The sequence below is a fragment of the Stenella coeruleoalba genome (genome assembly GCF_951394435.1).
Source record: "Stenella coeruleoalba genome assembly, chromosome: 16".
In the NCBI taxonomy this organism is placed as follows: domain Eukaryota; kingdom Metazoa; phylum Chordata; class Mammalia; order Artiodactyla; family Delphinidae; genus Stenella; species Stenella coeruleoalba.
This window is the reverse complement of record NC_137162.1, coordinates 31,748,314-31,775,266: the sequence shown is the minus strand read 5'-3', so window position 1 is coordinate 31,775,266 and position 26,953 is coordinate 31,748,314. Positions and strand designations below refer to the sequence as shown.

The following is a 26,953-nucleotide window of genomic DNA, read 5'->3' as shown; positions in this document are numbered from 1 at the left end:
CCGTGCGCCACAACTACTGAGCCTGCGCTCTAGAGCTGGCGAGCCACAACTACTGAAGCCCGCAAGCCTAGAGCCTGTGCTCTGCAACAAGAGAAGCCACTGCAATGAGAAGCCCTCACACCTCAAAGAAGAGTAGCCCCTGCTCTCTGCAACTAGAGAAAAAAAAAAAAAAAGCCTGCACACAGCAACGAAGACCCAACACAGCCAAAAATAAAAAAATAAATAAAATAAATAAATTAAAAAGAAAAGGACAGAGTGAGGTATGGAACTAAAAATAGGGCAATTATTATGTATAATGAAATCCCTTCCCCTAGTCTGGCTTCAAAATGGTGAGAGATGGTCTTATACACATACCCTTCAGTCAGGAGCCAGGAAGGGTTTTTTTCTGGAGAAAATTAACAGTCCCAATAAGAAGATAAAAAGATAATGACATTGGCAGTCCTACAACCCTCAAAGCTACAGCACCTAACCACCCTACAGTGAAGCCTACAAGTCAGTAAGTCTCACTCATGATCACAGAGCTGTCCATCAGTTTAGCACCTTACTCTTATTTTGGATAGACAGCTAGAGATTGCCAGGTAAGTGGGAGAAGTTTCTCATGTTAAAGAGAAAAACTGTACCAAATGAATGGAATAAACAAATTCAGAGGAAACAGAGATTAAAGATGAAGACAAAAAATTGTTAATATCTTAAAAATAGATAAGAAAAGGATATTATGAAAAGATACAGAATAGGAGTGAGCTCTCAGATATTAAAAATGTGATAGCCAAAAGAAATTCAGTAAAAAGACTCAAAGACAAAGTTGAGGAACTCTTCTGGAAAGAACAAAAAGATAAAAGAGAGACAATATAAGAGAAAAGAAAAAATTAGAGAATCAATATAGTGATCCTGTAACAGATTAACAGGAGTTCCAAAAAGAAAGAACAGAAAATAGTGGGGAGGAAATTATTAAACATATAATAATAATTGAAATTTATCAGAACTGAGCTTTAAAAGAGTAAAAAAATCCCATGAATTGTTTGGTATGATGAATGAAGAAAAAATACTACCCAAGGCCTCATTCTGTGGAAACTTCAGACTATTAGGGGTAAAAATAATATCTTAAAATGGCTTCTCAACAGCAATATTGGAAACTAGAGGAATGCTTTCAAAATTGAGAGTGAAAATTATTTTCAATCTAGAATTCTATACCTAGCCAAATGATCAACTATGCATCATGATAATGATAACGATGGTGGTTAAATAAAGTTATCTTTAGATGTGGGAACTAAAGAAAAAAATGTATTTTACATGCTCCTTTTTTCAAAGATGTTATTAGAATTTGAGCTCCACCAAAACAAGAGAATAAGCCAAGAAAAATGAAAAGGTAATGTCTAGTTAACAGCAACTCTAACACAAGTAGGAAGCAAGGGGGAATCTCCAAGATGACAGTAAAGGAAAGTTCCAAAACAGCTGCTGGGCAGCAACTAGTCCATTTTACATCAGATTATGGAGCTCTCCATGAAGAAAATACGTAGGAAAGGTAGAACAAGTAGCACTATTGGCAAGTTCAGCTGGCAATGCAGCTGGAAAACTGCATTGAGAGAAATTTTACAGAGCTGTTAGAGTATGTGAGAAGTTTTAGCCATTAGCTCAAAGAAAATTAAAGAAATGAAATATAAGGTAATTATTAATTTTAGGAAGAATAAAACATTTTACAAAAATTTAATTACTTGGCTAAACATAAATGTATGATCACAAAAACGAAACACTGAATATTGACTTAATAAAACATTTTGATGTAACTATACTGGGAGAGTGGTGGGAGGGGTAGGAGAAGAGTAACAAAGCTAAACTCATCTACCAAGATAGGATGTCAATAGATTATATAAACTCTAAATTTAAGAGATAACTGAGTATGATATTGCTTAGAAATTGAGACAAATACCAGCAAGAAAGAGGAAAAGAGTTAAACAGGTTAATTTCTGGAGAGCAGGGGGCATATGGGACTTTATTTTTTGTTAAGAGATCCTCTTTTCTAGCATTTTTTGACTTTAAAAATATGTTTACATATTATTTTGATAAAATATACAATTATTAATTAATTTGATATATTATACCATTATGTAGCATTAGCCTAAGCTGCAGGGGAATTCTGAGCTATAATGTAGGATTTACGGTTCCAACAATTTGTGTGCTCCCAACCCAAGGCAAGGGAGTTGGGCTCTCATATTCCTATGCCCTTAAGTCATTAGTTAAGAGCCATCTGGGAGATGTATATTTCCAGGCACTTGACAGGCAAAGTGGGTTCCAGTAGCTTGAGGGTGGCCTTCCAAAACAAACAAAACAAAAAAGGAAGAAAAACTTCAGAATACCTACCAAATTAAAAAAAGGGTGGTGGTGGTGGCGGTGGGGCGGGGGCGATGAAAAATACAAGGGTTACTGCAAAAAGTAGGATTACATTTGGTAGTCAACAGGCTATTACCATATAAGATATAAAAGAACTGAATGAAATGTCCAAACTGAAAACTATCCATCATCCTTGACTCATTCTCTCCCTCAACCTCTGCATCCAAGCAGTCAAGTCCTATCCGTGATAAATCTCCTGAACTCTGTCTCCTTCCTGCAACCCTCACATCTGGGCCCAGGCTATCAGCATATCCTGGATAGTTTCTGTAACAGTGTTCCAAACCTCACCTCGGTACTGCTCCACACCTTCTGTAAGGGTGGATGACGTCTATCTTGTTTACCACACTGTATCTAGCACCAAGCATGATACTTGGCACAGGGGAGGCACTCAACAAAGATCCTTTGTTGCACAAATGAGTAGAGGTATTTTGGAGATAGGGAACTAATATAAAGTAAGAGGTAAATAAATCACAAGGTAGTAAGTATGCCATAGCTAATTTGAGAGTCAGCAATTACAGGTTACTTTGACTCCTTATCCTTCCCACCACACTGTAATTAGGATCTCTAAAGGTTGTGGTTCATTCATTCATATACTTATTTGTTAATATTTCAAATGAAATGCTTATTCTTCATATATTAAAAATATGCCTCCATATTTATGTGGAGGTTTGGAACAAGTGCAGTCTAGTAGATAATCCAATAATTAAAAGGAACTTGAATGCACTTGCCAGGTCACTGGATAATACTGAATGTTATTGACCCATTTTAGAACCTGTGTTTTAGTGCCACATGAAAAAGATTTTAAAGTTAAGTTCAGTGTGTTACACATGAATTCTTAAGTCTAAACTTTTTTATTTGCATTTTAAAAGTTATGTATAAGCAAAATTAGAGAATTCACTGTTTAGCATGTGTAGCAAGAATACTGAAAAAAACAAAACAAAACAAAAAAACAAACAAGCAAACAAAAAACCCCCAAAAACCCTCAAAGTCCGGTTATTGGGACTTCCCTGGTGGCACAGTGGTCAAGAATCCGCCTGCCAATGCAGGGGACACGGGTTCAATCCCAGGTCTGGGAAGATCCCACATGCCACTGGGCAACTAAGCCGGGTGCCACAACTACTGAAGCCCGCACGCCCAGAGCCCATGCTCTGCAACAAAAGAAGCCACCGCAATGAGAAGCCTACACACCACAGTGAAGAGTAGTACCCTGCTCGCCGCAACGAGAGAAAGCCCACGCTCAGCAATGAAGACCCAACACAGTCAAAAAAAAAAAAAAGTCTGGTCATCTCATTTCTTTTATCAAAACAAAAGGCACAAAGCCAAGTCAGCACAATTTCTTTTACTATGGATCTAGTTCTGTTATGTATGGTTGACAATTTATTTCTACCTTAAGCTATAATATTTTATGATGTTTGCCACCAGCAATTCTGTTTTAACACTTTGTGAAGCTTAGGGGATTTATTTGTTTCAGTTCAGTTTACATGCACCAAAATACTTTGTCCCCAAGTAAGATTTACCGTTTAATAACATGAAAAGTTTGGATTAGATTCTGTTTGGCTTTGGTAATAAGAAGTACACCCTATATGTTACTATATTATATATTTATAATGATAACTTTTAAACCATTATGTGCTAATCCTCTATGTCAAATCAATACAAATGAAAACTATCACTATTAGAGAAAAAGCTGTGGATACCATCTCTTAGATTTATGTTTTTGTAGCTACATATTTCAGACTATGGACTATGTGCTATTAAGACTAAGGCTGTGATGAACATTCTTGTACAAATCTTGTTTTGGACATATGTTTTAATTTCTTTTGGGTAAATAACCAGGAAAAATTGCTGGGTCATAGAGAAGATGAATTTGTAAGACTAAGTGATTGTACCATTTTTCATTCCCATTAGCGAAGTATGGGAGCTTCAGTTGTTCTACATTCTTGCAAGATTTCATGTTATCACAGTCTTTTTGATTTTAGCTATTCTAGTGCATATTCTATTGGATATTCTAGTGAGTGGTGTCTTATCTTTTGCCCATTTCTAGTGGGTTTTTTTTTTTGGTCCTTGCATTATTTATTTGTTGGTGTTCTTTACATATTCTCAATATGATCTTCTGTCAGATAATGCATTGAGAAATATGGTCTCCCAAGCTGCAGTCTGGCTTTTCATTTTCATAACGGTATCTTCTGATAAGCAGAGATTTAAAATTTTGATGAGGTCGAATTTATCAAGTTTTTAGTTTTACGGTTAATGATTTTTGTTTCTTGCCCAAGAAATCTTTACCTACTTCAAATTTGCAGATATTCTGTTTCTTTTAGAAGCTTTATGACTCTGGATTTCACATATAGGTTTATGATCAAGGCATAAGTATTTTTGTGTATGGAGTTAGTTCATTTTCTCCCCATATGTTTATTCAGTAGTTCCAGTTTTATCCAGTTGTTCCAGCACCAACTGTTTTAAAAAAAGTCCTTTTCCTATTGAATTTTTTGTGGATCTATCTTTAGATTTCCTGTTTTTTTCTCATTGGTCTATTTGTTACCATCACCACACTAAGATTTAGAGTAAATCCTGAAATCAGTAAAGTCCTCCATCTTTGTTCTTCTTTTTCAAAATTGTTTTGGCTATTCTAAGTCCTTTGCATTTTCATGTAAATTTTAGAATCTGCTTGTCAACTTCCACAAAAATGCCTACTAGGAGTCTTGGGGGTTTGCATTGATTCTATAGATCCAGCTGGGGACAGATAATGGATCTGTCTTCTTCTCCATGAACATGGTATATCACTCCATTTATTTAGGTCTCTTGTAATTTCTCTCAGTAATGTTCTATAATGAAGAGGTTTTGCATTCTTTTTGCTAAATTTGTTCCTAAGTACTTTATGTTTTTTCATGCTATTGTAAATGAAACTGAATAAATTCATCTTTAAAATAACATCTAATTATTATTATTATTTTTAATTTTTGGCCATGCTGTGCTGCTTGCAGGATCTTAGTTCCCTGACTAGGGATCAAACCCGTGCCCTTGGCAGTGAAAGCACAGCCACTGGACCACCAGGGAATTCCTGAAAATAACATCTAGTTATTTTTAGATGTTTTCTTAGTGACTTTGAGAAAGTTTAATTATTACAAAAGCAGTAAATTATACTGTAAAAAATTAAAGAATAATGATACATAAAAAAGATATAAAAACACCATATTTCCATCACCAAGAATACCACTATTAACATTTACATCTTTATCTATACACACAGACATTGATATATGCATTTTTAACTATATGGGATCATACTGTATAGGCTGTTTTATAATCTACTTTAAAAAAATGAATCTCTGTTTTTTCATGTTAATGGTATTTCTATCTAAAATATAGTCTATATTCAAGTTTCCTCAACTATCCCAAAATATATTTTACAATTGTTTGTCCAAATGAGAATCCAATGCAAAAACATGAACTACATCTGCTTGTTATATTCATGAGTCTCATTTAATCTAAGACAATCAGAAATGGTGGTATCTATTATGATTGTTAGAACTTATAAGTACATGATTTTTAAGAAGTTTGCTGATATCTGGTATTAAAGCTGATTTTAGGAGAACTAGTGATTTAAATACAGTAAAATCAATAATAATTTCTGAAAAATAACTAATGAATTATTTATATATAACACTTTCCAGATAACATATACATTATTTCTCCATATTTTCTTGGGGAAAAACATATATTTGAGGGAAAAACCAATGAAAAATTTTAATACCCTCACTTATTTTAAAGATGTCAGTGAAGTTATCAAGATTTTCAAATGAGTCAAGAGAATGAGTATGTTAGAGTAAATGTTCTTAAACCTCATGTGTCAGGGAGAGATCTTAGCTGGTTATACATTTTAACATATGGAACAATGAGCATAACTTTAAAAAGTTCTTTAAAAAAATGAAAAGAGGTAATAAGATAACAGAACAACCCAGTGAACTAGGTAAAGTTCTATACAGGCTACTAAGAACCACAGAAAGGGGCAGAGAACTTCTATAGTCTAATCATTCATCGAGAGAGAAGCAAATAGTGGTTGACTGATCCTTGAAAAAGAAAGACTTTAGTGACAGAAACTTTACTGACTGTCATAGCAACCAAGTCCACTGGCGGTGTTACTGTTGCCCCTTCTCGGAAGAGAGGTCATTTGGTATTCTCCAATACATCAACAGAAACGAGAAACAGAACTGTTTGTTACCAATCCAACCACTTCCTAGTCCTTTCTTTCATAGCAATTATTTCAAAAAATCTAATTCTGATTTATTCTTATTTTGTTTAGTGTTCTTTATCTTTCCTAGTATACTGCCTGTTTAATTAAGAGATTGTGGCAGAGATTCTTAGCCAGGCTTCAAGAAATCAATAAATCCCTTGAAACTATATAAAGAATGTTGTGTGTCTGTGCATTTTTCTAGTAAGTGAATAGCTTTCAACAGATTCTCAACAGGATCCATAAAATTAAGAACCACTAGCTAGACTGATAGCTAAGTTGGCAGTTTTTCTAGCATATGCTATTTAATTGAGGCATAAACACTGCTAACTTTCATTTACAATATAATGAATAAAAGGCATTTATTAAACAATATATTTAGTTTTGAAATGTAGTCAGAGATACACTCTCTAAAAGTTTTTCAAATTGCAAATTGTGACCCACTAGTGTCTACCATTAAAAATAAAACAGAATAAATTACAATAGAACAGACTATCACAGAGTGTACTGCATAAAGATAACGTTTTATAAAAATCTTATTTCAGTTTTATATAAGTATGTGTTATAAGCTGGGTTGTGATGTAAAATATATTTCTTACCATGGATGATAGCCAACAAAGGTTGAAAAACACTGCTCTAATTCCTGCTTATCTCTTTTGTGTTTTGCTTTAAACCTATTTGATATGCTATTTATATGGAAATTCAGAACCAAAAAAGGTACGATAATAAAATAATAATGATGATATGATGAGCGATATTTACTGAGTATTCACTATGTGCCAGGAAATGTTAAATGTTTTATTTTATGATCTCATTTAATCTGCACAACCTAATGAAGTATTATTATTAATCTCCATCTTATAGATGAGAGTAATTAGATTTAGAGAAATAAAATAACTTGATTTGGGCCTACGTCTGTCTGACTCATGCCTGGGATCTTAATTACCACCCTTAACTTCAGGCAACAGGTCTCCTAGATAATCCAAAAAGCTTGATGATCCACTTAAATATAGAAATGAATATTATAATTCTAGAAAGGTTCAGAGCTTTGATCCTGTGATGCTACACTGTTCTTTTACCTCACTTATTATTTTGGTTTTATTGATTCAAAATATTCTTTATAACTAGTTGTTTCTTCCTTCAGATATATTTTCTTTTTTAAATTAAAAGAAAGTTTATATTCAGACAGAAGACATGATGTATTTTATCAAGACCCAAACTTAATGATCCCTTTAAAGGACCAATTAGTACAAAAACATAAGCAGCAGAGTACCATGTAAATAAGTCCTATTTACTTCATGGGTTTGTTGTGAGAATTCAATACTAAAAACACATAAAAAATATTACCAGTGCCTGTTACATAGTAAATGTTCAATAAATGTTTTGCTATTATTATTATCATACAAGAAGACAGGGAAGTCTACACAGTGTTTTGCTTAAATTCTTCCCTATTTTGTAGTTTGTTGCTGGGAACATTCCAAAAATTTTGCTGCTTTACTTTTTATAGTGAGAGGAATCTCAAGTGTTTCTAAAGCTACATTTATACCATGAAAAGTCATTCAGACAGTTCAGTTCAAAATTCAGCCGACCTTCATTTCAAGGTGCAAAAACACAAATGCCTACCAGCCTAAGCAAATAACCTGAATGAGAGAAGTGGGATGGCTAAGGGTAGGTAGGTATAGGCTGTGTGAATGGGGTACTCTATTAGTTGAAATCATCATTCAGCAGCAGGAGAGTTTATGCCATGCAGTAGTGTAGGATCTTTACCACCAGATTTTCAAGAGAAGTCAGAGATCTGGATGTGAAGGTAAAATTTCTTGATTTTTAAATGTTGACACAAATTTAAAAAACAGAACAATTTGTAGAGGGGGAAGACTAACCTGAAAAGCTAACCTTTACTAAATACTAGAAAAATATAATGATTAAAAATATCTAGACAAGAAAGAGGCACTGGGTAGCTTCAATGCCTAACAGAGCCAGAGATTCAGGAAGATAAAAACAGTCCTGTAGGTATACTCCCAAACTACACAGGTATTCATAAATAAAGATACAGTTCGTAAAAATAAAACAATAGATTCAGTGCAGTATCTGTAACAGATTAAATGAGTCTTACAGAGAGTTCTATCTTATTCAGTAAACCAACACAGGGAGAATGGAATGTTCTCATTAACACAGTTTCCAGCAACCTAAGTTTTAACACATTTACAGGCATAGAGAGCTAAGGTGGTCAACTCTGTTGTGAGGGAGGAGCTAAAGGTATTTTACTTCTGACTTAAATGTAGTCTCTAGTTTCTTTTCTGGGAGGTAAATGCAATGACTTACAGGTAATAATTTCAATTAGTTTTAATTTCCATTAAAAGTTAATAAGTTTATACATGAATCAGTTCACCAGGACCTAATGATTTCTGTTTTTGAACTTCTAAAGCTAAGTGTTAGGTTCTAAAACCAAGACAGACGCTAAAGCTGTCCTAAGGCACATCATAAACAATGGGTATATGTTAACTACATATTAAAATTTTAGGGAATTTATTTTAGGGAATTTCCCAGCGGTCCAGTGTTTAGGATTCTGCACTTCCACTGCAGGGGGTACAGGTTCGATCCCTGGTCTGGGAACTAAGATCCCACAAGCCGCATAGTGCAGCCAAAAAAAAATATTCATTTTTATTTATTTATTTATTTTTGTGGTATGTGGGCCTCCCACTGCTGTGGCCTCTCCCATTGTGGAGCACAGGCTCCGGACATGCAGGCTCAGTGGCCATGGCTCACGGGCCCAGCCGCTCCACAGCATGTGGGATCTTCCCGGATTGGGGCACGAACCCATGTCCCCAAAAATTAATTTTAATGGAGTGCAATCAACCAAGAATTGATGACTACAAACTAGCTACAGTAGTAACTTTAACAGCAACCAACAGGCCCAGAGACTCTAATTAGCATGTGACTGTCACACTGAACACAGTTATGGAAAATCTTTTCTGTGGTTGAATCAACCAGTGTAGTAATACTGGTATGATTAAGTTAAAAGAACTAACCTATTACTATAGTCATGAAATTTAAAAAAAAAAAAAAACAGAAAAAAAGGGATATAGATTGTATTCACCATAAAAACATGTTAAATTTCAGTAACCAGGCAGGGAGGATTGACTTGAAAGTTAATTGTGTCAGCTCATTCTAACCAAACATTGGCTGGTAGCATAAATTGGCTCTCAGAAGTTAAAAAATTATCTGGTCATCAAACGGCTGATAAGACAATCGAGGCTTTGTAAGGCTTGGTGGTCCTTTATGAGCCAAGACTTACCTGTATGGGCTGACAGTGGTATAGGAATCGGGCTCCTGACACATGAGCTTGTGGGTTGGACTGGAGGCCTACATATGCCCACAGTATCTGGATCTCCAAGGAAACTGGTATGACACAGCAGGAAGTACAATGCATAGCCTGCAGAAGGGAAAAGAAGCATTTGCTTCAATTGCTGATGGTTGCCTATAGTTATTTACCATGCATTAAGTAGCCACTGTTTCTTAAACATTACACAATAACAGAGAAGGCAATGTGGCTTAGAGAAAGGACACAGAAGTTCATAATAGGCCATATTACTGTCCATGAGCTTAAAACATTAATATTCTAAAATGGAAATACTAATGTAGAGATTAATAAAACATGAACCCATGTACAATGGTTATAAGATGTGCTCAGTGAGTGGTGCAGTCAGTACTGTGGAACGCCAGAAGAAGAAACAGCCATTTCTGGTTGAGGATGGTTTTGTGGAACTGGGATGAGTAATATATGACTGGAAAAAATAGTGTTTAAAGGAAAATTTACGTAGAGAGATGGCATATAAAATGGTATGCAACTAGAACAGCATATGATGCCACTGAGGGACAGTTGCTGATTAATTAGAATAGTTACTGAGTGTCTCCTATGTGCCAAACATGTGTGAGGCACTGGCCTTGAGCAGATCACTTGACTGAAGCAAAGGATTTAACACAGGAACAGCGAAAAGATTAAGGAAGGACATTTCAGGGTTAGATTATGAAGTCCAACCAAACAGTGTGACCCCCAGGAGGATTAATTCCAAGATGCAGGTAGCACTGATGGAAGTGAGGACACAAATCAGGAGGTTACTATAACTTAGCAGATACAAACTATCCTCAAATATGCCTGTGCTTTTCTAACTTCATACTTTTTATAGTAAGGCTCAGACACAGGCAATAACATGTCTAAACTAGGACTAGGGGAAGACAGACTATGATTATGTTCAATTTATTAAGGAACTGTCAAACTCTTTTCCAAATCGGCTCCACCATTTTGCAGTCCCACCAACAATGTCTGAGGGTTCCAATTTCTCCACATTCCTGCCAATACTTGTTATTGTCCATTTTTAAAATTATAGCCATCCCAGTGGGTATGAAGTGGTATCTCCTTGGGGTTTTGCATTTCCTTAATGGCTAATGATGTTGAAAATCTTTTCATGTGTTTGTTCCAAATATTTTAAAATACTTTTTCTTTCATTTATTCTATCTACATTAGGAAAAATTTTCCATGTTATCAAATATCCTTCAAAAATGTGATTTAAAAATATAAATAGTAGGTTTAAGAATAATAAAGAGTAGTTCCACTATAATCTCAATCCTTGTCACTAACCATCCCTTTTCTGTACTCAGCCATGTATTACCCAAAACCACACTCCCTCAGTATGGCTGTATGAAGTTTAAGAGAACTCAGTTTGACTGCAGTTCCCCAAAGGCTGGGTCAAGTACATGTAGCTACTTATCCCTCAAGTCTCATTAAAGGAAAGAAGTATACAAGGAATCAAGTCATCATAGTGCTGAGAAAGGGAAAGGGGGCATTTTAAAAATAATCTCTAAGGGGAAAGGCCTTTCAAAGTCTGAACCAAAACGTGAAAGTTGAAAAAAAGAAAAAGAAGATTGATAAATCTCACAATATGAAAATCAATTTCTGCATGGCATGAAAGCCATAAACAAAGTCAAAAGACAAATAACAAACTGGGAAAATAATATCTACAAATCATACAAGAGAAAAGAGCCAATTTCTCAAATACAAAGATTTTCAAGTTATAAGACAAGTAATCAATAAATGGGCAAGAGATATAAATAGATCATAGTGAAGAAAACACGAATTGTTCAACTATATGTCAAGATACTCAACCTTACTCACAGCAAGAGAAAAAAAAAACTACAATGGAATGCTATTTTTCACTTATCAGATGAGCAAAGATTAAAAGTTTGATAACCCAGTGTTGAGGAGAGTATGGGGTAACAAGCCACCTCATAGATGGATAGTGGGACTGTAAATTGGTACAACCTGATGGGAAATAAATTGGCAATACTTATTAAAAATTTAAATGCATATACCCTTTTTTTTTTTTTTTTTTTTGCGGTACGCGGGCCTCTCACTGTTGTGGCCTCTCCCGTTGAGGAGCACAGGCTCCGGACGCACAGGCTCAGCGGCCATGGCTCACGGGCCCAGCCGCTCCGCAGCATGTGGGATCTTCCCGGACCGGGGCACGAACCCGTGTCCCCTGCATCAGCAGGCGGACTCCCAACCATTGTGCCACCAGGGAAACCCTGCAAATACCTTTTGATCTAGCAATTCTACTTCTAGGATTTATCATATAGGTTTATTTTCACATGTATGAAATGGTGCCTGAACCAGGTTATAAAATGCCACACTTGCAGTGGTTAAGAATCTGCCTGCTAATGCAGGGGACACAGGTTTGAGCCCTGGTCTGGGAAGATCCCACATGTCGCAGGGCAACTAAGCCCGTGCACCACAACTACTGAGCCCACACACCACAACTACTGAAGTCCACATGCCTAGAGCCTGTGCTCTGCAACAAGAGAAGCCACCACAATGAGAAGCCCATGCACCACGATGAAGAGGAGCCCCTGCTCGCCGCAACTAGAGAAAGCCCATGCACAGCAGCAAAGACTGAACACAGCCAAAAAAATTAAATTAAATTTAATTTAAAAAAAGGACTTCCCCGGTGGTGCAGTGGTTAAGAATCCACCTGCCAATGAAGGGAACATGGGTTCGAGCTCTGGTCTGGGAAGATCCCACATGCCACGGAGCAACTAAGTCTGTGCACCATAACTACTGAGCCTGTGCTTTAGAGCCCGCGAGCCACAACTATTGAGCCCACATGCCACAACTACTGAAGCCTGTGCACCTAGAGCCTGTGCTCCGCAACAAGAGAAGCCACTGCAATGAGAAGCCTGCGCACTGCAACGAAGACCCAATGCAGCCAAAAATAAATAAATAATTTATTTAAAAAAATAATAAAATAAAATAAAATGCCACACTGTAACAGCAAAAGGCTGAAAACAACCTGAATGTTCGCCGATAAAACTGGCTAAATAAATTATTTATGGTTCATCCATATAATGGAATAGTATGCACCTATACCATGCAAAGAATGAGGAAGCTTATTATATACTGATATGGAATAAACTCTGAAGGTCAAGTGAAAAAAGCAAAGTGCAGAGCTGTGTTTATGATATTATAGCATTTGGATTAAAAAAAAGAACATGAGTATTTTCTTGTGTGAGCATGCAACATCTCTAGAAGGAAAGAAACTAGTAATTTCGTTTGCCTCTGTGGAAGGGAAGAGTTGTCTGAGAGAGAGTTTTATTTTGTACTTTTGAGCCAAGTGTATGTATTATTTATACAGAAAAATAAACAATTAAAAAGTTTAAGTGAAAGGAAATAAAATGAAAGGTACAGTTGATTAAAGCCAGGAGGTAGGGGGTAGGCAAAAGAGGAAGAAGAAAGATTTCTTTATTTTACTTAGACACACACAGATTTCCCTATTTTACTTAGACTGGAATCAAGAGGTACACCTGCTGAGCACTGATGTAGTGGCCACCAGAAACAGTAAAAACAGAAACAGCTAAATGAGATTTCTTCAGGGGCAGTGGGTACTGAGGTTTTTACTTTTCATTAACACTATTCTACATGGTTTGAATTTTTACCCTGTTAATGTATTTTTACTAAACATAAATGTAAAAGTTTTATAACACAAGGAACACAATTTCAACCTCAAAGAAAGAATCCGTGCTGACCAAATATTCAAGAATGTAAGAGAACATTTGAAATATATATGAAATATATTTAGTTTATTCTTCTCCTATTATGAGTAAGGTTGATTTTGAACCAGAGGCCAATCTCTAGACTTCCTACCTTCAAATTTTTCTCTGAGTGAGGAAAGTTATGTATAAACCTAACCTGAAATAATGACTTCAAATGGGCATGATTTCTTATATTCTTTCTTTTATGACAACCACATTATCTTTCTTCTATGACAACCAAATCAACTATGGAAACAGGGCTGGTGTTAATCTTAATAAACAAAAGAGGAAAGTGAGCTTTGGTCAGAATGTGTATTTCTCTCCTTACTGAAACACTGCAGTTCCTGCTGAGGATCCTGGTCCACTCTCCCTTCTGGGCTGGGTCAGCATTACCAAAGATGGCAACGTGCTCTGGTCTGGGACTTCCATGAAGAGTCTGATGAATCTCCTGCTGCAAGTGGCTGCAGTCCACCCTTTTCAGCCTGAAATGAAACACCACGGAGGCTGGAGTCCAATGCTAACATAATAATGTAATTCATCCAAACATTAGAAATGATATCTTAAAATAAACGGAAGGAAATAATCCTTAGCAGATATAAAGGACTGTCAAAAAAAAACTCTTAGTGATATTAATATTATTTAAACATTACTCCTAACTAGCATTCTCTGAATGCTGATTTCAAAATATAAAAGTTGCCACATCAACATATTCCCTACAGGCAGAGACAAATTTGTTGGAAATGATGTGGAAGCAGAGACCTACCTGAGCTTGCATCCAGATATAGCATTCACTCCAAATTGTACTTCATGTCTCTTAATAGAGCAAGTTCCATCACCCTTGCTCTGTAAGAGGGTCATCTGAGGTGGAAGGCGATGGTCAAGGAGATCATAAAAGAAATAAAAGTAGGCAGATTGGAAAATTTATGCTTCTTATTATTTCCTTAACGCTTTTTGTACTTTATTAATATATTATTCAAGTCACAATTCTTTTTCCTCTGGCAATGAAAACATAGAGAAACAATTATTGTTTTTCCAAAAATGGATGACTACACACCAGCATATAAATATTTCATTAAAACAAACAAAATTCAGTCAGGATCCTCACCTATGGCCAGGCTAATGTAAGTTCTAAAGCCTTTGGTAGCATCAACATTTGAGATCCTAATGTATTAATGGTTTAGTAAAGGAAGTCCTCAATACCTAAAAAATGGGGGAACCTCAGAATTGGAAAATCCAAAAGATCAGTAGTTAAAGCTTTTCTCATTAGGCTGCAATAGGCCACCCAGAGACCCAAAAAAGGATACTGAGTGTCTTCTATCACCGGTTAGAGCCAGGAGTGGCTTCTCAGCAATATAGCCAGGATTCCCACTTCTAAAACCAGTAAGAGAAGCAGCTGTGCTCTGTTGAAAAGCCTGCAGAAAGAGTGAAGGAAAAGTCAATATGGAGAAAAGCATGCTCTCCCACCTTCCAGTGTGGCTTCATACCCTTCCTTTAGGCAATGCTGTAGGTTAGCTGCACTGAACAATCTGGCTTCCTTCCACAGTGCAGCATTTTGTATAAGTTGATACTTCAGCATCTTTTACTGTTTTTTATTCACTAAAATAAATCCTGAGGATCTGAACATTGATGTTCACTACATGCTACTTCTACCAAGGATTACAGCTAAAGATCTATAAACGATCTATCAATCCTGTTTTTCAAAATTACTATTAATTTAGGGCTATGTTCAGTGTGGCTAAAACCAGGAGTTTAAATGTAATTTAGAAATGTATTTTAATTAAATGTAATTTAGAAATGTATTTTAATTAACTATAGATGTTCCACAGATGAACTCTGAGAGACATGGGATTCGGTTGATCACTTGTGGGCAGAGTTGAGGAGAAACTGCACTCTACTGGGTTCAAAGAGAAAGAAAGTAGAAGAAAGCCAAAAGGTGGTGATCAAGACTGGAAACTTAGATTAAGTGGGAAATGAGTAAAATGCTGAATGCCCAGAAACATGAAAAAAGCTAGTTAAAGAATTTTTGTGGGATATTAGTTGAGTTTATGATTCAAAATGACTATTTAAAAAAAGAGTTTGGATTTGTGAGTGAAGTCCTGCTTTGCTGGGGGAACATGCTAATGAATAAACACTGTTGAATCCTTATCACTTGAAGTTAAATTATGGAATATTAAATGTTGAGGCTTCAGTTGACAGATTGAACTAGTCCTTCATATTCTTATTCTATCTTGCATGTGTTACAGAAGCAGGGGTGCTACTTCTAACCCGATATTTCTTTCTTCTTGATCCCCTGTAGGAGAAGGGCCCTAACCCTGAAGCGAATGATGAAGTGTTGCTGGAATGAAGTGCCTGGCTCAACAGTCAGGTTGGTTTGCCCAAAACTGATGGAGACTTTCTGGATTCCAAATGTCCCATTGGTTTCTATCTCATAGATGACCTGAAATACAAAAGTAGAATCAATTAATAAAAATTATTTTGTGGGCCAATTGTGTTTAGGACAGGAAGATTTCCTGTCTTTAAGGGTTTTATTGTAACTGAATGAGGGAACAGAATGGTGACTGTAGTTAACAATATTGCATTATATATTTGCAAGTGGCTAAGAGAGCAGATCTTAAAAGTTTTCATCACAAGAAAATAATTTGTTAACTATGTGTGGTAATGAATGTTAACTAAACTTATTGTGATGATCATTTCACAGTATATATGTGCATCAAATCATTATGTTGTACACCTAAAACTAATACAATGTTATATGTCAATTACATCTCAATTTTAAAAAGTAACTGGATGAGAGAGACTAAAAAAGTAATCTTAAAAATGCCAAATACAAATACCATGAAAAGATAAAATTTGACTTCATATTATATCTACACATAAAAAAAGAGACTGGATGGAGCTCTTTGAAAGAGTTCATGGGATAGGTGAGTTTACGGTAAGAACTGAAAGGGAAGAAAAATAAGTTTTGATCTTGTGCAGAGGAGGTGAGTAGAAGCACAGGCAGAGGTGAGCATGGAATGGAAACCTGGTTTGCCTGGCTCTCACAATGTCCGAGGATGAATAAAGATGGCAGCTGGAGACGGAAGTCATGAAAAAGTGAAGGTAACCTGAGATTTCTGAGCATAGTTTTTAAAATGATGCTTTCCAATAATTCTTACATTTGTTGGTTGATTAGAAGAGAGAGAATAAAGGAAAAGAAGTTGACTAGTCTATTTCAGAGGTTCAGATGATACTGACTTTGTCAATAAAAGAAACTGTGGTCAGTAAAAACCATAACAGACTGCACATGGGCAAAGAAAGAGGAACCAGAAATAATTTTAATGTTCTGGATGTGAAATGCAGGAGGATGGCAGCAATGGAAACGACTGAAACATGTGGGGAGGAAGGTGATGGGCTCAGTCCTTGATGTGTTAAGTTTCAGGTAATGCACAAAAATTCACGTGGGGTTGGCCTGGTACTTAATGGAAGATGAAGCACCTCTGCTAATGCTGATCAACATACATCAGTCCAGAATCTGAGGTCAGCGTCCCTACCTGGGAAACAACATTCTGACAAGTGTTTCCAGCCAACAGAGGAGAGTCAGCCTGTGAGACAGGTGTTACAGGCACCTGGAACTAGCAAGGGAAAGAGGCAAATCAATTAAAATTGAAAGCAGCACTTTTTCTTCTAGTTACATATTATGCTGAAATGAGTATTTTTCCCTTTTGACCATCACCTTCCTCTCTCCTTCCATTGCCAGTCTACAACTTAAGTTCAAAAGTCATTCTAATTCAGCACTTCTCAAAACATACATTTTGGAACATTACTTCTATTAGATATAAAATAAAGGTTCCATGGCCAAATAAGTTTTAGAAATACTATATCTGGCACTTCCCTCTTAGAGATTAAGAAGACCCTCTAGCATATTAAAGACTTCAAGTAGTCCATCCTAAATATAATGTTTAACTTTATTTACCCAAAGTTTCTCAAACTTACCTAATATCTTATGATTCTTATTCATATGATGCTTATTAATTATGTAGAACAAAAAGAAAAACACTCTTCTAGACTCATACTTGAACAGTCTGACGCATCACAAACACATTCTTTCACCATTACAATCTAGAGTGAGACTGCCTCAGATGTAAAGGGACCAAATATTCTCTTTCGTTTTTCCTGATAAAAAGCATCATACCTTTGTATTCTGCAGATCACTCAAACCTCTTGGAACCTAGTATAAGAGAACAGCAAGGACATGAGTGTGCATATATCTTAACATAAAATCTCCAGGAGCTTGTGGTTTCTCATTTTGGGGAAAAAAAAAAAATCAACATTTTTTTTCTACCTGACTCTTCCTTACACTAAAATGCCAGAAGCAGGGCTCAGCTGAGGTTGGATGGACTGTGATGCCCACCTACTCTGAGTAGAGCTCTAACAAACAGCAAAAGCAAGAAGTTTTGGTGAAATAGTGAGATGTCACCCCATCCAACCTCCCCTAGCAAATTCCACTAGCCAGAAAGGTGAGAACCTCTTACCCTATCTATCCCTACTTCTTTCATCTTTCTTCAGATGACAGGGCTTTTAGGCCCTCTGCCTTCTACATAGCTCTTGGGCATCCTGACTTCTAGTTCAGTGCTTGTGGGAAGCATGATAACTTTTTAAGTCCACAGCGGTGACAGTGGGGGGAGAGAAGGGACACCCACCTTCAAGACTGTGAAGTTATGATAAGAGGCAGCGTTGAGGGTGGGATCCAAGGTACAGCTATCTGCCAGATTCTTGAAGAAACGAGCACAGGTTGTACTTTTACTCTCCAGGAAACCTTAGAATTAAGGGAGTGGTACATGAGAAAGCCTATTTTAAACTGAACAAAAATGCTGGCGCTTGTACTCCAGGCTCACCTGCAGGATTGCTCTCAGCACAGAGTCCCCCAGCTCCGACTCCTGCAGGTTGCCTCAGCAAGCCTATTACAGACCACTTGGGGAAGTAAGTCAGAATGGGGTCCCCAGCCTAAACAAAGTACAGCAGAAATTTATTCACAGCGAGATTGGACTGAACTCCACCAGAAAAGAATAAGCAGAAACAAGTTAACTCAATAGGTTGTTAACATGGACAATACTGCCCTCCAAAAGAGCTGACAGTGGCTTACCTAGTTGCAGGTGGGTATCTCAAAGATACCTCGTCAATTGTCAGTATGTGGGGAAAAACAAAACCAAACGATCCCTCCCCCTTCCGTAGGCTCACCCTGTAAAAAGGTGGTGGTGACTGGGTTTGGAACGTTGAAGTGAATGATTCACCTCCAAACTCTGTAGCCAGGGCCTGGAAGCTGCTTGCATTGACCTTCTGGAGCTTCTGGAAATAGGTTAATTTTGCTAAAATAATTTTAAAAAGAAAAGGGGTTTAGATAAAATAAAATCATTTTTAAGTATCTGGCATACCAAGAAACTAATCTTTAAAAATATTTTTATTGAGGCGTAAAATATACACAGTAAAGTATGCAAATGCACTCATCTTAAGCATAAACTCAAAGATTTTTAAACATTTATATACTTTTATTACTACTACTCAGAACATTTTCCCAGGTTCCCAATCAATATGCCATCTTCAGAGATAATAACAATTTTGATTTCTATCACCTAATAATTTATTTGTAATTTGTTAATTCAATTATTGCTTTAGTATTAAGATCTGAGATAAGAATATGACCAACGAATGCCAGTCAGTTCCATGCCTCTGATGCCAGGAATGTGTATGATTAGCAATTTGTGATGAAAATAGGAGTCTCAGTAATGCACACATTTGTCCCATACCAGAGGAGTCTCTAGTACAACAAAATGGTACTGTTTCCATAGGAAGATGGCAGAATTGGAGACAATATTTGACTTGTCTTCTCCAAGTCTTCCAATCTCCTCTAAACTTCAACTAACCAGTCCTCATAAGGCTTCCATCTCTCAAGTATATGGATTTGTTGTATTTTATTCCTTTCACCTTATAATTTCTACATTCAAGATTTTTCAAATACACTCAAAGGGTATTTTCTCTAACAATTCTGTAATTTATATTATAGCAATGTATAAATCTATCCAAGCTCCTGCAGCCATCTCCTTACGGCACTTCAGAACCAGGAGAGAGATGTAGGTAAAAGCCTCTGACATTCTCCCCTGCCCAGAGGGTGGCCAGTAATGAACAACACTCTGCTTTACCACCCAAGTTTTCTGCTAACTTGAAAAAGGGATGTAGCAGAAAATTGGCCCATACTAGTTTCTTTCTTTCTTCATAATTACGGTCATTTGGACAGACTCAAAAGGAAATCAAGACATGTAGCACCAAAAGCTAATGAAGATGCCACATAACATAAGCTTGACCTTTATCCTCTGTGATCACAAAGTCCTACTCATTCGACTTTTCAGCTTTCTGACGGAAAACGAAATGAAGGTAACTCTCAATTCTGGGGCCTTTCAGGCTACTCACTTTCTATTTGTCTCCTAGATCTTTGTTACTCAAAGTGTGGTGCACAGACTAGCAGCCCCAGCATTACCTGGGATGTTGTCAGAAATTCAGAATCTTAAGCCATGTTCCAGAACTACTGAATCAGAATGTGCATGTTAACAAGATCTCCAGGTGATGTGGGTGCATATTAGGATTGAAAAGCCTTGCTCTGGAACAGGTGATGCTAGTGCTGCTGGTCTGCAGACCACCTTCTTCCATCTCTGATCTGAAATGTTCAAATTTTAAAGCTTCCAGGCGCTGTTTAATATTTCCTTCAGAACTCATACCCTGAAAACCACATGGAAGAAATACTTACCTCATTAAAAAATGTAGTTATTTCTATCTTTATAAATGAAAGAAAAGTTAAGCTAAAAAAGAAGGTACGTTGACGGGCTTCCCTGGTGGCACAGTGGTTGAGAGTCCGTCTGCCCATGCAGGGTACAGGGGTTCGTGCCCCGGTCCAGGAGGATCCCACATGCCACGGAGCAGCTGGGCCCGTGAGCCATGGCCGCTGAGCCTGCACGTCCAGAGCCTGTGCTCCACAACGGGAGAGGCCACAACAGTGAGAGGCCCGCGTACCAAAAAAAAAAAAAAAAAAAGGTACGTTGAGATGGAAAATATCCATCTGAATATTTTTTTCATGGCTTAAAAGAGTAAGAGAACGTTAACATTTTGTCTCTCACTGTAGTGCAGGGATATTGGTGGTAGTGATGGTAAGCAGGAATAATGCAGATAAGAAGCACAGGCTAAGGATAAATAGAATTTCTACCTAAAAATTCTACCATCATATATGGTATATTATACCCAACAGTGCTTAAAGGTATTTAGACTTAGATTGATACAATTTCAGATGTGGAAGGAAGCCCAGAGATCATCTGGTCCAATTCCATTAGGAAATTTCGATCCTAAGAGGTAAATGAGTTGCAAAAGGCCACAGAGCCATCTGGCAGAGCCAGGAGTAGATCACAGATCTCCTGATTCCTGGTCTAGGATTCTTCCCACTCCATCATGTTTTACAGCCTCTAACAATGTCTGTTACTGATGATTATTATCAGCAAATATTAAGCACCGTGGGCAAAGATATGGTCCATCCTTTCTATGCGCCGACAATTTACCTGGGGAGATACAACATTCATATAAAATGATAACAATTCAAAGTATCATATAAGTTCTAAAGGAGTGACTCACAGGTGTTGCTGGGGAAAGAAAGTTCAGAAACACTGGTCTGGAAACAGTATGGCATGGGAAGCAGGAGGGGATTAAAAGCAGGCAGCACCAGTTGAACGCTACTGCGATATCCCTGGAGCATTTTCATGAGGCTAGAACTAGAAAGCAACGGGAGATTTGGAAAGGATGGGAAAGCTGCAGCTTTATTTTATTAATTTATTTTTTATTTATTTTTGCTGTGTTGGGTCTTCGTTTCTGTGAGAGGGCTTTCTCTAGTTGTGGCAAGCGGGGGCCACTCTTCATCCCGGTGCACGGGCCTCTCACTATCGCGGCCTCTCTTGTTGCAGAGCACAGGCTCCAGACGCACAGGCCCAGTAGTTGTGTCTCACGGGTCTAGCTGCTCTGCGGCATGTGGGATCCTCCCAGACCAGGGTTCGAACCCGTGTCTCCCGCACTAGCAGGCAGACTCTCAACCACTGCGCCACCAGGGAAGCCCTGCAGCCTTAGTTTAAAATGCAGCATTTGCCTTGCTCCCTTTACCTTCTCACAACCTGAATGGCCGCAAGGCTCCTGATAACTGCTTCCAAATTCAAGTCCCCTCAAACCCAAACTTGGTTGCTTTAGGAAACAAATATAGTTTTGCAACTTATTTTCTAACAGATGAAACCAGGATGAGCTGACTTCCAGAGTGTAAGGGACATTTAAGTCTGTTTTATGTGAGAACATTATCTTGCTTCTTAGACAATAAATTAAAAAAAGATATATTAGATGTACATCTTTAAAAATGTTATACTCATCACCAACAAATTTTTAAGTCTATTTATTTATTTAGGCTGTGTTGGGTATTCACTACCTGCTTCGTTGCTGGGCTTTTCTCTAGTTGCGGTGAGCGGGGCCCACTCTTCCCTGCGGTGCACAGGCCTCTCACTGCGGTGGCCTATCCTGCTGTGGAGCAAGGGCCCTAGGCGTACGGACTTCAGCAGTTGTGGCACGGAGGTTCAGTAGTTGTGGCGCACAGGCTTAGTTGCTCCACAGCATGTGGGATCTTCCCAGACCAGGGCTCGAATCTGTGTCCCGTGCATTGGCAGGCGGATTCTTAACCACCGCGCCACCCCAGAAGCCATCTAAGTCTATTTAAAAACCTTAATAACAACTACCTTTCATTTTTATTGCAGTCTACAGTTATAGAGCACTTTCACATTCAGAATTAGTGATATCATTTCTCATTCTGCAGTTGAAGAAATGAGCCTGGAAATTTGTTCAAGACTGTGCAGCTGGTAAGTAAATGAAGGGCTGAGACACAAGTCAAATGCTCTTTCCCCTATATTGCTGCCTCTTAAAATAAAAACAAGGTTGATGTAGACTCATTTGTCAAAGACATTCATTCACGTATTATTTGGTGCCTCTTATGTCAGGCACTGGGGATTCAGTGAGCCCCTTCATGGAGATTGTAGCAAGTGGGAGACATAGTCTATCTGTAATCCTCTGAGCTAAGAGGGCTGACTGAAATTAAAGTTCTGTATGGGCTTTCTGGTCCACAGCCAAGAGGGCAAAAGAGATTGCCAATGTTCACTAATAAGAGAAAACAAAAGGGGCAGGGGGACAGGTGGAAGGAGAGGGAGCATGATAGAGATCCAAAGGGGGGAAAAAAAGTTTAAAAAACAAAGAAAAGGAATAAACGTCAGAGACTAAGCTAACCCCCAGTAAATGTTAGGCAATAGGAATAGCTAACATATTTCTACTCACAGTTGTTCACATGGACACAAAACTGCTTAATTCCATTTGAATCCATGAAAACTCTTGAAGGAAACGGGGAATTACTTCGGAAGATAAGAGAGTTGTCTACACACACCCAACTTGAAGACCTGAGGAAACAGGAGGGAGAATAGATACATTTAGAATGAGGATTAGGTCCCAAGAAGGGTGCCCCACCGGTATCAGTCAGATGCCAAAGATAGGACTCCTTGGGCAGCCACAGGACAACACGAAGATTCTATTCTATTGGCCAGCCCTGCTCTAGAGCATCAGAAGTGGAACGGCTCTCCTGGGAAAAACCAAGGTAGTTCCATTCCCAGGAGTGGAAGTGGGGATGGGAGGCACGAAGGCTAACTCTTCCTACTTCCAAATGTTACTTATTCTATTGCCCCAATCCCCTTTAGGATTCAACCTGAGCATCGCAGCTCACCTCACGCTGCCTGGAAGGCAGAAGGAGAAAACTGTCCTGGGATGGAGAAGATAGCAGTCCCTGTCGCAGCAGCAATTCATATCGCAGGCACCGGGAGTCAAGTCACAGACACAAATCGGTAAGACTATAAAAGTACAACATAAAGCAGAGCAAATGGGGTGTGCATCCCCAAACTCTTCCAAGTGTTAATTCCCCTTCTTCCAACAGCCCCACTCCTTACTTTATGGGAATTCACTTTGTTCACAGAATTTGGATCTGAGTCAACAGTTTCCAACCCCGCATCCTCTCCCCTCACCTGGGAAGAGATCCACGGTCCTATTCCCAGGCGCCGAGGGAGTCACGATAGTAGGACTCACTGTAGAGACGCCAGGCACCTCCGAGGAGGATTGAAGGGTCTCGCCCTGCGTCCTTGGCCCCAGGTTCGATTGGGTGGACACTGCCCCAGACGGGGACGGAGATGGCTGAGGCCGGACGCCCACGGGGACCATCAGGAAGAACACCTGCAGCAGCGCGAGCTGCGAGGTAAACATGCGGTAATACAGACGTCTCCACCAAAGGGTTTGAGGTGGATTTCGCTGGTCTCTAGACGCGTCGCTAGAGAGTGGGTGGGAGGAGTCGCATGGCGTCTGACGTCATCCGTATGCGTCTGCTCATTGGCTCATGGCAATGGCCGAGCGCTCTTCAGCCAATAGAAGGCGGCGTTGTTACAGATCCTTCAGCATCTTTCAGTCCGCGCCCTCCTCCTTAGGCCAAGCCCGGCACTGTCTCCGTCGCTCGGCAACCACCAAACTGGCAAAGGAGCCCTTGTCTCTTCTCTCCGCTGAGTGGCAGTAGGAGTTCAGCCCAATGCCCAGTGTGCACAGACTTCGCGGCCCAGAGGGCAGAGCCCTTCCTTGACAGAGGGAAGCCTTAGAGGCTGCAACTAGAATTGCGTATCTTTTTCACTCCGGATTCTAACGGTGAGAATCCTTTCTTTCTTTCTTTTTTTTTTTTTTTTAAGTATGAGCCCATTTTTAGAGAGCTCGTTTTATTTATTTAAAATTTTATTATTTATTTATTTGGCTGCATTGGCCCTAGATTGCTGCGTGGGGGCTTTCTCTAGTTGCAGCAAGCCGGGGAGCGGGGGCTACTCTTCCTTGCCATGCGTGGGCTTCTCATTGCGGTGGCTTCTCTTGTTGCGCAGCATGGGCTCTAGGCACACGGGCTTCAGTAGTTGTGGCACACAGGCTCAGTAGTTGTGGCTCGTGGGCTCTAGATTGCAGGCCCAGTAGTTGTGGCGCCCGAGCTTAGTTACCCCGCAGCATGTGGGATCTTCCTGGACCAGGGCTCGAACCCGTGTCCCCTACACTGGCAGGGGAATTTTTTCGTTGTTTATTTTATTTTTGGCTGCGTTGTGTCTTTGTTGCTGCGCATGGGCTTTCTCTAGTTACGCCGAGCGGGGGCTACTCTTTGTTGCGGTGCGCAGGCTTCTCATTGCGGTGGCTTTTTTCTTGTGGTAGAGCACGGGCTCTAGGCGCCCAGGCCTCAGTAGCTTTGGCTCTCAGGCTCAGTAGTTGTGGTGCACGGGCTTAGTTACTCCGCAGCATGTGGGATCTTCCCGACCAGGGCTCGAACCCATGTACCCTGCACTGGCAGGCGGATTCTTAACCACTGCGCCACCAGGGAGGTCTGAGAATCCTTTTCTAAAGGATAATCTTAGGGAGGAAATCACACTGACGGTCACACTGAGAACTTATTTAAATTTAAAAAATAGCCAAGGGACGGAGAAGAAAACTTATTTTTTGCGATTATTATAAATCGCCACTTCTTTTTTTTTCTTTTTGGCTGCCCCGCGGGGCTTGAGGGACCTTAGTTCCCCAATTCCCTGATCAGGGATCAAACCCAGACCCCTGCCACTGAGCATGCCAAGTCCTAACCGCTGGACTGCCAAGGAATTCCTTAAATTGCCACTTTTTGTAGCCCTCTTTAGAAAGTTTTGTTTTTTCCCAGGAGTCCTGTGCCTCTTCTGATTCCCTAGAATAGCACTGTCCAATAGAACTTTCTGCAGTGTGGGAAATGTTCTGTATGTACACTGTTCAGTATTGCAGCTACAGGCTATATGTGGCTACTGTGCACTTGACGTGTGGCTAATGTGACTGAGGAGCTGACTTTTAAAATTTTAATTAATTCAAAGTTAACCACACATGACTCGTATTTAGCATATTGGATAGTACAACTCTAGGATATCAAAATCTTGTTCCTGCTAGACTCACTGTTTTTGTCAATCTGCACAGTCCTGATATCTGGATTATTTCAATTGCTTGGTTGGGGATATAAATTAAGATCTGTTAAGAGTTGCCTGACATCTAATACCCTTACCAAAACCTAGCTAATACCTTCTTTTCCAAGTGAATTGCTTAGGCAGATAAATTTTAGGGCACCTGACCTTGCTCACGTTCTCTGACAAGATATTGATATTCTGTTGTTTTGAAGTCAGTGGCTAAATGTATCTCTGTGTTATAAACGTTCTCAAAATCTTTTTATGTGATTGTGTGTTGGACTGCTGTAAGAGCTATCTATATTTGTGTTTGGGCATAAAATATTTATCTACCTTTTTAGTAATTTCTGTAGGAAAAGGCCACGTTCATATTATTCAAATTATATGCATTTATCAGAATATAAGCTCCACAAAGCAGAGGGTTTTGTCTGTTTTGTTCACTGCTTGTATCCCCTGCCTAGAACAGTGCCTAGGGCATGTTAGATATGCATTAAATATTTTTTAAAAGATTGTTTTGTTGAACTCTTTAGATTTAGCTGCTATGAATATTTAGTGTTTATATGATTTCAGGATTGCATTTATTTATATAAAATTTCTATTGTACAACCAATTGGAGACCATTTTAGATTTCCAAGTTTGCATTTTACTCTTTAATTCTCAATCAGTGGTAAATCAATGATAAGTTATTAATGAATTTATTAGTGTTGGCAAAAGAGCCTGTTGATTGAAGTAACTTCCGAGTTGAGTGTAGGGAAATAACATTTCAAGATTACTGAGTTGCTTTTTCTTATTTTTGAATTTTAGCACTTTACATATTTTTTAAATACTCTTTTTTGTTATAGTTGAGCAAAAATATTATTTATATTTTGTTGTGATATGTTTTTGGGAATTTCTGTAATGCAGAACTCTCAGGTCTTTTGAGATATTAAAATCTGGAAGATAATTTTGAGGAATGACAATGAAACTTATTCACATGTGTCATGCAGATGCCAATTTCAACATGGGGATTGAGTCTTAAATTGAAATAGCTTAATATGATATCACCTCAGAAGCAGAGCTTTCCAAAAAAGATCATATGATACTAGCAGCTGTCTGTGTTTGGTACTAAAAGAGTTCAATATGTGCTTAGAAATTTAACCAAGAGGTTGAATCAAGATGGCAGACCAAGAACAAGTTCTAGCCT

At 38.5% G+C, this 26,953-nt stretch overlaps 1 protein-coding gene across 3 annotated transcripts in view; it reads right to left on the bottom strand.

Moving 5' to 3' along the window:
• The window catches only part of TCTN3 (tectonic family member 3), a 48,313-nt gene extending 24,195 nt beyond the window's left edge, over positions 1 to 24,118 (bottom strand). For all 3 annotated transcript variants that reach the window (XR_013824333.1, XM_079900536.1, XM_079900537.1), the window contains exons 1-13: positions 23,809 to 24,118; positions 23,514 to 23,637; positions 23,075 to 23,193; positions 18,917 to 19,044; positions 18,574 to 18,682; positions 18,379 to 18,494; positions 17,871 to 17,906; positions 17,230 to 17,310; positions 16,011 to 16,136; positions 15,004 to 15,111; positions 14,463 to 14,557; positions 14,028 to 14,181; positions 9,912 to 10,049 (exon numbers count right to left, since the gene is read on the bottom strand). Coding sequence is in view for 2 of the 3 variants with exons in the window: in XM_079900536.1 (XP_079756662.1) it covers positions 9,912 to 10,049; positions 14,028 to 14,181; positions 14,463 to 14,557; positions 15,004 to 15,111; positions 16,011 to 16,136; positions 17,230 to 17,310; positions 17,871 to 17,906; positions 18,379 to 18,494; positions 18,574 to 18,682; positions 18,917 to 19,044; positions 23,075 to 23,193; positions 23,514 to 23,637; positions 23,809 to 24,043 (1,569 nt within the window). In the remaining variant the exon portion in view is untranslated. The remainder of the gene's footprint in view (positions 1 to 9,911; positions 10,050 to 14,027; positions 14,182 to 14,462; positions 14,558 to 15,003; positions 15,112 to 16,010; positions 16,137 to 17,229; positions 17,311 to 17,870; positions 17,907 to 18,378; positions 18,495 to 18,573; positions 18,683 to 18,916; positions 19,045 to 23,074; positions 23,194 to 23,513; positions 23,638 to 23,808) is intronic.
• Between the last annotated feature and the right edge of the window lie 2,835 nt (positions 24,119 to 26,953).